Below are 12589 nucleotides of genomic sequence, written 5' to 3' on the forward strand. Positions count from 1 at the left end.
ACCTTCAGTAAATATTTGTCGAATAAATGAATGAATGGACTGTTCATTATCTTTGGAAAGTTTGAGGTGTGTAGTCATTCTTTATTTAATAATATCCGGGATTTTTAGACCAGAAAAGGACTTTAAAGTTTGCCTGGTCTAGTCTTGTATTTTCAAAGGAACCTGATTCACAAATTATGGTGCAAAGATAAGATTTTGTAAGTGTATGTGTATTACGTTTTTAGGGACCAATAAACCAAAAGGAGAAAATAATATTTGTGTGCAAATCTGCTCAAAAACCATCTCTGTATAAATAAATATGTAATTTTTGGTATCTATATGCCTAATACTGTCCAAGATGTGGTAGGATGATTAAAAAGAAGATTCAGATCTAATTCTTATCCTCAAGAAATTGCAGTTCAGGGGCACCTGGGTGGCTCAGTGGGTTAAAGCCTCTGCCTTCAGCTCAGGTCATGGTCTTGGGGTCCTGGGATCGAGCCCCGCAATCGGTGGTGGGTATTAGAGAGGGCACGGATTGCATGGCTCTCTGTTCAGCGGTGAGCGTGCTTCCCTCTCACTCTCTGCCTGCCTCTCTGCCTACTTGTGATCTCTGTCTGTCAAATAATTTTAAAAACTCTTTAAAAAAAAAAAGAAATTTCAGTTCAGTTAGGGAGATAAAATGAAGGCATAGGAAATACCTAGAGCACAATCAAGAACTATAATTGGGTAGGTTTGCATATATGGATTCAGGAAAAGAAGAAATTAATGTGACCTAGAAGCTCTGTTCTGTAAATTTTTTTAAATATTTACATGAGAGCAGAAATGATGCAATTTATTAAATTATCAGTTGGTATGAAGCTGAACAGAGTGGAATTCGATATGAATTCAAAACAATGGGGTGAATGTAACAAGGTGAATTTAAATAGTGTGAATAGCTTAATAATGCTTAATAAGAGGGTAACGATAACTGAGCTTTTACTATGAAACAGGGACTATTTAGTGCTTTACCCTTGTTATTTCACTTGGTCCTTATATTACTTCATGAAACTTATTTTTTTTAAGATTTTATTTGAGAGAGAGAGAGAGAGAGCATGAGCGCATGAGCAGGGGTGAGGGGCAGAGGGGGTGGGAAAAGCAGACTCCCTGATGAGCAGGGAGCCAGAGGCAGGGCTCTATCCCAGGACCCCGGGATCATGACCTAAACTGAAGGAAGACCTTAACTGACTGAGCCACCCAGGCGCACTATGAAACTTATTTTAATTCTTGTTTTTAAGGGTAGGTCATGTTCCCAGAGTCACATAATTCATATGATAAATCTGTGCTTCAAATTCAGATCTAAAACTCTTATCTCCTACTAAATCATATTGTCTCAATAGCTTTAAAAAGGATAAACATGAACTTCTGTATTTATATATTTAGTGTGAAGCCCCTCACTAATTTGAGGTACAAATAAGGTCATTTATCTTTATAATAAGCAGATTAAATATTCAAGACCCCCAGTAGCTCAATTAGCAACGTGTCTGTTCCAAAAGGGGCTTTCTTTTTAATTGCCCAAAGTCTAACTCTGACGAAGACATTCATTCTGATTCCAGCAGCCAAATAAGGAAAGAACTGGCAAATCTCTTTGGGATTTGAAAAGTTCCAATTTCCAGGGGTCATTGCTTTTGGTTGGGGTAATTGCCTTATCTGTGGTTGAGAACAGACCATGCAGAGTTTGGAGCAGCTTTCTTCTTTGAAGAGGAAATGGCACCATTGCTAGGACAGAACACTGCGTAGGGCACACTCATCCTCTATCTGGGAGGAGGACCCCACACTCTCCAGCTCTTGCTGGACTAAGTGCAATTACAATGGACTTCCAAGTTGACAGCTTGCTGGTTTACATTCATATGCTCAGCCATTGTCCCAAACATACCTCCAGCAACAAGTGTCAGACTGAACCTTCAGTATCAGCCATGTGCCATGTCAGAACTGGCCCTTACACTAAACTTTTGTTCTAGTATTGAGTCTGGGTTTACCAATCCAGACTGTTCCTTCTGTGATGGGACCTTTCTTATCATTGTACCTCAATCAAGAACATCCCAATCCTCAAGTTCTAAAATAATGTCAAATTTCGAAGGAGAAGAGGCCTTGATGCCTTTCTTTCAGGACACCGTGTGTTGCATGCATATTTACTTAACTCCTATCTACCCATAAGTTCTACATATGATACCAGTCATGTTGATGACAGCCAAATGTGTATTTGGAGCTGAAATCCGTTACCGAGAACTTCAAATTTGCATGTTCATTTGCCTGCCCAACATCCTTACCTGGAGATCTTCCAGGCATTTCAAATGCAGTAAATCCCAAATAGAATTTTTAATTCCCTGCTTCTAGACCTGTTCCTTCAACAATCACTTTGGAACCTCTAAAGATTCAGATATTCAATCCAAAAATCTGAAAGTCTGACTGGATCCCTTCCTTCTCCTCCTTTTCTACATCTAATCCATCAGCAGATTCTACTGGCTCAATCTTTATAATACGTCCTAATTCCAGCATATTCTACTTCTCCCCTGCAAATACCTGGGTTCACGCCACCATCATCTCTTGCTGGCACTGGTCTTCCTGCTTCAATTCCCCCTTTTCTAACCTCACAATCCATTCTCCCCATAGCAGAGTGGTCTTTTAGTAATGTAGTGAAATCATATCTCTCCTCTACTTAAAATCCTTCAAAGGTTTCCTATTAGTCTTGGAATAAAATCCAAATTTCTTCCTTCATTTTACACCACACTTTCTTTCACTTTTTCTAACTGCAGTAATCCTTGCCTCCTCTCTGTATTTAGAACACACCAAGTGACTTTGTATCTCAGGTCGTTGTTTTGCCATTCACACTGTAGATTTTTACATCCTTCAGGGTTTCTGCTTAAATTTCACTCTTCAGAGAGGCTTTCCTTAATGAATTTGACAAAAATAGCCCTACCCAGATATTCTCTATCTTATCACACTTTCCTGTACTTTGTAACGTTTATCCCACTATCTTGTTTTTTAAAAGGTTGTTTAATTCTTTGTCAGTTGCCTTTCCCCATTTGAATTCCATGAGAGTTGGGGTGGGTTTGCCTTTTCTTGTCTGTATCCCCAGTGCTAAACTTCTAGCTAAACTTCTAGTACCTACTTCTAGTAGGTACTCCATACATAATCTGACTGACTTCGAATAATTATGAGATGTCTGTTGCATTTCAGAAGTAATTCTTGTAATTCTTGGCCTGTTTTTTTTTAACAGCTTAACTCAGTGACTCTCAATTGTGTCTTCATGTTAGACTCATTTGGGGAACTTTAAAAAAAGTACCAACACTTTGTCTCCACACCACATCCATTAAATCAGAGTCTCTGGAGGTGGGATCTAGGTACCATTATTTGAAAAGCTCCGTTAGTGGATTATTAATCTACAACCAGCATGGGATATCTGTGGGTAACTATTATTCCCTCCAGATCACCTCCTTTCTTCTTTCATTAATGCCATTTAGTAGGATCCTATTTTAAATGATTTCTCCAAGAAATATTTCTGGAGAGACAGAAAACATTTCTTTATGGCCCTTACCAAATGATTTGTAAAAGCCACTTCAAGTTTGGTATTTATCTGTGGGTCACAAAACTTCTTCCCTGATGATGTAGATATTTTTATCCGCATGGGAATGGGTTTCTTTGGGGTACCAGGAAAACAAATACTTCCTGGAGGAGAGTTTGTGTAGATGTGTCCGCCTATGAGCAATTATGGTATTCAGATTTCACTCATAAGTGTTTGCTTTTTGTTTATATTTTCACTTTCTCTGTGGTTGGACAATCTCCCAGATACCTGCATGGTGTGCTGTCCATTTAATTGAAGTGTTATCATTTGCTGAAGGACTCCTTATTAGAAATGCTTTCCCTGACCATTCTACCTCAAATGGCACCCAACCACTGTCATCTCCCTTCCCCTCCTTGCTTTATTTCTGTTTACATAACTTTTCACTAATTAACAAGTATACTTATTTGTTTATGCTGTGTTTTCTTCTACTGGAATATAAGCTCCACAAAGCTGGGATTGTGACTGTTCATTGCTCTATCCCTAGTAGCATTCAGTAGGTATTTGTTGAAAAGATGAGGGAATGAATGAACAGTGTTCTGGCTACGGGGTCTCAAAATTGATTGCATATTCTCTCTTTCTTCCTTCTTTTATTCCCATGGCATTTTGCTATATCAGGAAGCATCACTTAGGAAAAAGAAATGTTAGTGGTTCCGGGAAGCATTTTGTCCATGATCTAACAGTCTCATTTTCCCCCAATAGTAGTAGTTAACATGCATGTGATCTATTTGCCTCAGATATTAACTTCAATAGTACATAATCCATAAAAATATTTCCTGTTTATACCAAAACAATATCTGCTAATGTGGGATATACTTAAGGACCATTGGGAATGTCTAGTTATTGCTGAGGGCAAGAGTTTCTTTGGCTTATAGGGAGCTAGTTGAGAGACATTTCTCACATGCTTCCTATTTGAGGGCATCGTGATAGGTATACAGAAAAATATGCATACAGATGGGGTACAGAAAAAACAGGCATTTTCTACCTTCTGAGATCTTATAATCTATTTAGTGATATAAATAAACCATATGTATATAAAATGTGAGAATGATAAAATGATAAGAAAGATATAAAATATAAAATAGATTCAAAATACAAATTGAATAATATTATCTTGGGATATATATATATATATAAAATATGGGAGGTATATTATATAAATGTGTACACACACACACACACACACATACACACACACTAGTTGAATTAGACAGACTAGCCTAGAATTCCTGAAAACTGAGTTTTAATTTAGAATGTGAAGGCAATAAAGAAAGTAGATGCATTCCCTTTGGTGCTTTTCTGTTCACAAGCCCTGAACTCTTTACCTAACTCTTGCCTGGATTCCATTTCCTCTTTATAACATGTGATTTACCTTTTTCTCCTTGATGGACTTGTAAGTTGTAATGTCCAACCAGCTGCCATGAGAACAACATGAGAGTTGTTACTTTAAATCATAGATTGGCTCTAAACAAAACGCTAGTCAGACTGTGTCCCTGTTGTCATTTATTAGACTATATTGGACTCTTGAGTTGGACATCTTCTCTTTGCCCCTCCAGACTATCTCTTGATGTTTTTCTATCCTGCTCTGTGTCATGCTGGGCTTCCCTGGTTGAGTTCAGCCAGTGGGAAACATAGGAGATGGGCATAAGGGAAAGCAGTGAGGTTTGAATATTTGTTCCCCTGGCTCCCAGTCTCTTGGGTCTGTACCTCTCAACAGGCAGCATTCTGTACACAGTTCTTTCTGTCTCCTGGTACCATTAACTGGTACCATTCCCCTTACCTCTTCCTGTTTAGGGTGATAACATCTTCCAGCCTTGGATTAGCCTTGAGGTATTTTACTATCACTTGTGCTTTCCCTCCATCCTAACCTGACCTTTGTAATTTGTCTCTATCTTGACTGTTCCTTAAAGTATTTGCTATAAATTGCCATCAACTTCCTGTTGAGACGCTGATCACCTTGCCAAACAAGAAGGGAGTCATAGTCTGAAATGTCTAACCCTCTAATCCCTTGGTTGGCTCCAGTGGTAACCAAGTCCCATTCTTACCTCCATTCCAAAAGTTATTAACATAGAAAAAGATACCTTTAAGCTTTCATCATTTAGGAAATTCTAAAGGTTTTGGGAAGTCTGTGCCAGAAATGGGGATGGGGATGTTAAATCATAGTATCAGAGAAAAGCAAATGCCGATGTGTGTGTGCTTTAATAGTATATGACTACTGGAATAGGGAACGGGTGAGCCTCATCAAGACAGAGATGTTAAACAAGGTTACTGGCAATGGAAGAAGTCCTTCATGTTTCAGGCAAAACCAAAGGAACAAAAGAGATGGAAGAGCTGGAATATTTTTGCAATATTGCCTTGAGGTAAGGAATACCTAAGACTATGGGGCTACCATCACATCTCTTAGGGAGGAGGAAATTGCAACACAGGTAATAAGGCCAAAAAAGGTGGAATGTGTCTCACTTTGGTCATATGTTAAAACAACAAACTGAAACTCTGCAACCCTCTGTATTAAATCAGTTAAACTCCTCATGGAATTTGGGATTGTCTTCCAAATTTTGCTGAGCTAACTCAAACCTAAAACATCCATCCGGGTCTGTTTGTTTGCTTGCCTGTTTTTTCCCCAGAACAATACCCACAGGGATTAGGATTCAATGGAGATAATTTTGAGAAAAGCCTATTATTAGGGAAAAAAGACAATTATTTAAATAATTTTGAATTGTTGTATAACCAGTAAAGATGAAAATGAAAAATGAAGTTCTGTTGTCATAGCTCTGTAAGGTCATCGTTTTTAAACTGTGCGAGAATCCCATGGGACAACTGGAAGAGATGATGTCATCCTTGGATACCTGTGTTCTTGACAGAGCTCTCTCAGACTGATCAGGGAATCAATAGTTACCAGGAATCGCTCAAACAAAATTATAGTAACTGTAAGCATAAAATAATTTTCTTGGTTTACTTTGACTGACTCTTGGATTGCAATTTGTCCATATTAGACTGACAAGATATGTCTGCTGCTGACTCAAGTGTCACACTGGCACATTGAGCATGCGGATTTCTATTTTAACATTGAAGGGGAGGGCAGTAGGCCATTCTTGATTTGACTCACTTAGAAAAACCCTAAAAATTGAGATAAATTTCAAAATGATATGAAAGAAATCTGTGATATTTAAGGTCTTATCAGTACCTAAGAGTGGTTTAAAATTTAATAATTAAATCCCACTGATCGAATAGATTATACCAAATCTGTAAAGGAGAAATAAATATGTCTTAAAATTTGGCATTCTTTCTGGAAACAAAGAACCATCAAGGCTGAGAAACTGCTAATACATTTCTCTTCTTAAACAGAAGTTAGAATTAAATTTTTTTAAATTCAAATGAGAGATGCAATTTAAATACTATACTAATTTGCACATTTCCCTCGTTTTCCACAATATTTCAACTGTACAATGATGATATGGACAGAATTATATGTTTCCCATATTCTAATATATTTCATCCTGGCAGACTTTATTATTAATATCTGTAGAAGAGACATCATCACTTTTAAATGTTTGCACAAAGAATTGCACAGGAGAGACATTGTTGTTTGTTTCAGCATTTTTATTCAGATAGTATTACAGATCTTTAACTTATTGTTCTGAGTTACAAATTTAATATTCAATATTTCACATATTTGTGTCATTTTTGCAAATAATACAAAAAAGAACTCCTTATGTATCTTCTGAAAATGTGCAATTTTTTTAAAAGATTTTTTTTTTTTTTTGGACAGAGAGAGAGAAAGAGAGATCACAAGTAGACAGAGAGACTGGCAGAGGGGGAGTGGGGAAGCAGGCTCCCTGCTCAGCAGGGAGATCGATGGGGGGGCTTGATCCCAGGATCCTGAGACCATTACCTGAGCCGAAGGCAGAGGCTTAACCCATTGAGCCACCCAGGAACCCTGAAAATGTGCTATTTTTCTATGCTTAAAAATTGTCCTCTAGTAAAGAACCTTTGTAACTCAACAATAAATAAACAATGCAATTAAAAAATGGACAAAGGACTTGAACTGACATTTCTTCAAAAAAGATCAATGTCCAAAAAGCACATCAAAAGGTGATCAATGTCATTAGTCATTAGGAAAATATAAATCACAGCCATAGTGAGATACCATTACACACTCTCTAGTATGGCCATAAAAAAGGGAAACTAACAAGTGTTGGTGAGGATGTGAAAAAACTGGAACTCTCATATGTTGTTGGTGGGAATGTAAAATGGTTCAGCTGCTGTGGAAAACAGTTTGGTAGTTCCTCAGTAAGTTAAACATCGAATTACCATATGACCCAGCGATTATATAGGTATATATATAAAATAACTGAGAACAGGTGTTCAAAAAATAACCCATATGTGAATGCTCATAGCAGCTCTATTCACAATAGGCCAAAGGTGGAAACAACCCACATATCTATCGGAAGATGAATGGAGAAATGCATTGTGTTATACCCATATCATGGAATATTATTTGGCTAAAAGGAAATGAAGTAGGTACATGTTACAAAATGGATGAAACTTGAGAACAATGCTAAGTGAAAGAAGCCGGATCTATAAGGTCACATGTTATGGTTCCATTTGTAGGAAGTATTCAGAAGAGGCCAATCCAAGAGACAGAATGCAAGTTGGTGGTTACCTGGAGCCTAGGGGATGGAGATGGGGAGTGGAAACAGGCAGTGAATTAATGGATATGGGGTTTTGGTTTGGGGAGGTGAAAATGTTCTGGAACTAAATACTGGTGATGGTTGCCTAACACATGAACATGCCTAAAGACATTTTATTTGTAGCCACTTTAAATGGTTATAATGCTAAATTTTATGTTATGTGTATTTTATCACCAAAAAAAGTAAAGAAAAAGAAAAAAAATTTCTGTCCACTCATAAATTCAGGATATTCTTTTGAGGCAGGTATGTATATTTATTCTTGTACATGATAGAAGAGATTTCACTGTTTTTCAAAAGAATCTTTCTATAATTGGATGAAATGACACCCTTTTGAGTGAACAACAAATAACCATTAAGAATGTGCATTCATATTGATTTCATGACAACCTTTTGAATTATGTGATTAGAATTCCCAATCTTAAACCCAATGAAATCTTACAAGCTCAGACATAATGCTGTATTTCAAGTGACAGGTACAGAGTAAGGGATCAGAGACATGTTTTAGAATTAAGTGGATCCATATTCTGCTTTTCTAATAACAGATGTGGGACATTGGGCCGGGTATAGTAATCTCTCAAGTCTCAGTTTTCTCATGAGTAAAGTGGGAATAATATCTATTTTACCATGATGTAAGAATTGAATAAGAACATATATGAAAAGTAGTTAGCCCTGGACCCAGCGTATAGTAAATGTTCGGTATGGGAGTCACTTCTAAAACAGGCTTTTGTGTACTTTTTCTAATCCTTATATAAATTTCCTGGGATGTTTACCTTTGGTGGGAAGGAAGCCCACTCATCCTGCCTTAGCAGGATTCTAATAGGGAGCGTGTCTTTTGATATGCTGACTAAATTCTGGCACAAAGCAGTAATTTTGATTAAATGAAGAGGTCATCAGTTAAAGTGGTCACCTCCCTACTTTCACAGTCCACCTTTTCCCCACCTCAGCTCTCTGTATTCCGGAACCCTTTCACAGAAGAGAGCAATCTACTTTCGGTAAAACTCTAGTGCTAGCTCAACGTGATCCCTTTACTAAAATCATCACGAGTAGGATGCGTTAGCACGGCAAAGAAAAAGATGGTAATTGACTATTTGAAGTTTATAAAGAAGGAAGGAAGGAAGGGAGGGAGGGAAAAAATAAAGGAAGGAGAAAGGGAGACCGAGAGGCAGAGAGGGATGAAGAAAGAGGATAGGCCGGTGGAAAGAAAGCTGATCTTGTTTCTTTAACTAAGCTCAGAATTACTGATTTCAATAGGTCCAAGGACACATACTGTGGGGCCGTGTGGGTCACACTCGCTCTGATATTCAGCCAGTTGAATAAAGAAGCTGCCATAAAAACTTAAAGGAAATCGTGACTCTTGCAAAACAAAGGACAAAGGGTGCGCAAAGGATCATAATTCAAATGGGAAATCCGCCTGATAGTCTCAGCTCAACACAAGGCTTTCCACATCTCCCTGACATAAGTCAGCTTGCTGGACTTCAGCTGTACCTAAAGCAGTTTTGCTAAAGGGTGTGAAGAAAACACTTAAGTGTAAAATTTATTCCCTGATCCTCAAGGAGCTTACAACAGCGCTGGGGAGATTAGCCGTGTAACTAACACTCCAGGGCGGTCAATGAAACGTGACAAACGAGTTGGCAGGGGCCTTGGAGGCGGAGGAATTCACTGTTAAGGATCATTTGGGGCTAGGGGCTTGTCAAGGAAGACTTTAAGAGGTGGGAGGTAAGCTAGGCGCTAAGTAGCGGGTAGGGTTTTAGGCGGGCGGGAAGGCGTAGCGTTGGGAACCAAAGACTCCGGCAGCGCCTGTCCGGCTGGCGCGCGCAAGGGACAGGCCTAACCCCTTGGGCCACGGCGCGTGCGTAGTCTAGCGCTGGCGCCGGGCGCGCGTCCCGCGGAAAGCCGGCCAGGATCCGAAAACGCGAGACCCCGCGGTCCAAGGCGGGAAAAGGCTCGCGCATGCGCGTTTCGGAGCTTCGGGCTCGCCAGGATGGGGAAGGGGAGGTGGAGTTTCCAACAGGGAACTTGACCCGTTAAGCAGCCGCGGCCATGGCGGCGCGCTCGTCGCCCTCGCCGCTCCATTCGCCCTCAGGGCGACAGTTGGGCCCCTGGTCCCCACGTGTTGGGCGGGGAACTGTGGTACACGCAGTGCGCAGCGAGGCCTCGGGGCTTGCGAGCGCAGTGCGGGAGAGCGTCGTGGACAAAAACGATATATGCTGGCGGGGCGAAGAAGGGTCAGGGGGCCGGCGAGGGTCAGGGGGGGCGGCTCCGGCTCAGGCTCCCCTCCTCAGCTCGCCCAAGGGGTCCAAGCGGCTAGAGGGCATCTCGGTAGAGGAGGCGATGGTGACCCGGACGCAGCTGCTGGAGGAAGAGCTGAGCAGCCTAAAGGAGGAGCTGGCCCTGTGTCAGGTATCGAGGTGGCCGCCGGCCTTTCCCCTACACAGCGGGGCCGGGGGCCGGGCCGGTGGGTAGGCGCGCCCCTCTCCCTCTGCCTTAGGCTGCGTCGCTGCGCGGGTTCGGGACCCACCCATCTCCGCCCCGCGGCGCTCCCTCCCGGCTTCCACACGCAGCCCGGCCCGCTGCTTGGTGCTGTGGGGACGCGGCAGTGCCCGGTTCCCCGACCTGGAGCTCCCACCCCTCTCCGGACAGGCTGGGCAGGGTTCGCCTCGGCGCCCTGGGTTTGGTTTTCTTCACTTGGATGCCACCAAAACGTGCAGTAGCACCGCCCCCCCTCCCCAAAAGCCCAAGTTCCCGGTCGTGACGGTTAAGTGGTACTTGGAGAGGAGTTGAGTGAGTCCACGAGTTGATAGGTTGAACAGGAAAGTTGAAACACGTCTATTAAAATGAGATCCACCGATGAAGGAACCTGTTTTTAATTTGCAAACCCACACTTGTTCTTAAGTCAACCTAAGTTAAACTTAAGTGGTAAACACAAATCAATAATTTTTAGGGAGTCTTAGGCCGGGAACTTTCACACATAATAGACGATGCTTGATGTTTATTAATCAGCTATACGAATTCTGTAGTCCTTGAGACAGAAAATTCATTTTCATGTCATCGTGCCAGTGAAAATCATTTAGTAAGTCAATTATGTTAATTTACTTGCCTGTTCTATGTAGAGTTATTAAAGATGGCTTGGCTGCACTCATGTTCAGAGAGATTTAATTTCATTTTAGTTTTGCATCCTTACCACCATCTCTTCTCTGATTTTACCAGAACCTTTAGACAGCGTTGGGCGATATAAATGTGGGGATTCACTCAACAATAAATCTTTCAATCACTTTGTCTTCAAGATAGAACCAATTAGGAACTGCTAACAACCAGGGTAACTTTATGAACAGTATCATCAGTTTAGGTTAATAAAAATTCCTGAAATTCATTCTTTCTCATAGTTAGTTCTATTGGATTCTTTTGCCCCTTTTGCTGACTGAGTCAAGGCTGTAAAAACAGGACCGTTTTGTTCAAATTGAATATGCATTTACTTAAACAGGCTGGGGGAAATATTATGTGACTGCTTTTTCATTTTCCCATTTTCTGTTCTTCACTGGATAAGGAGTGAAGGAACAAATTAAGAGACACCAGTGAACTAAAGCATTTTGTCCTCTGCACACCTCAGCCTTTGATAAAGATGTTAACCCATGATAAGGGTTTTGAAACTTGGACAAGTCCTAATCTCAGATGCTATTTGCCCATACCTTCTTTACTCTCCCCTTTCCCTTTCTCTATATATCCTAGTTATAGCTGTCTAAGGAGCTGAGATACTTACTTTTTACAACTGACTTGATTAAGGAAATCACTCTGTTGGAAACAGCCCACTGACCCCCTCCCCCAAATCCATTCCCTGGTCTTTAAAAATGTAGTTTCACATATGGTATTGGCTGTTGTGACTTTGGAAATATATGGACTAGGAAGATGATTAGATTGCTCTAGGCATATGTAAGAATAGAGATGGTCATAATTGGGCTAGGATCATGGTTCTTGAGATTTTTGTAGTATTGACACTGTCAGATGACCACAGGCATTCCAATAATGTGAGAGGAGATTGGCAGTATCCCATTCAAAACTGTGGTCAAACCACACTCCTGCTCTTGGGTAAACTTGGGAGAAATAACAATTGAACCCCCAATTTTTTTTATTAAAAAAGATTTACGTAAACATTCACTTTTAGACCTTTTTATTTTGTTTTATTTACTTTCTCAGCTAGAAATCACATACCCAAAAATGTAGGATTAACCCCGTTTTTCAAACCTTTGAAAAATTGCAACTCAACATAAATTCATTTTTCATCTTAACCTAGTAAGTATACACACATACATATACCTAGAATTTC

At 40.3% G+C, this 12589-nt stretch overlaps 1 protein-coding gene across 7 annotated transcripts in view; it reads left to right on the forward strand.

Annotated features, from left to right (window-relative positions):
• The first annotated feature begins 10228 nt into the window (after positions 1–10228).
• The window catches only part of CNTLN (centlein), a 301590-nt gene continuing 299229 nt past the window's right edge, over positions 10229–12589 (forward strand). For all 7 annotated transcript variants that reach the window (XM_047700244.1, XM_047700246.1, XM_047700245.1 and 4 more), the window contains exon 1: positions 10229–10668. In XM_047700244.1, the coding sequence (XP_047556200.1) occupies positions 10309–10668 (360 nt within the window). In that variant the 5' untranslated portion in view covers positions 10229–10308. The remainder of the gene's footprint in view (positions 10669–12589) is intronic.

This window comes from Lutra lutra, chromosome 13, assembly GCF_902655055.1.
Source record: "Lutra lutra chromosome 13, mLutLut1.2, whole genome shotgun sequence".
NCBI lineage: Eukaryota > Metazoa > Chordata > Mammalia > Carnivora > Mustelidae > Lutra > Lutra lutra.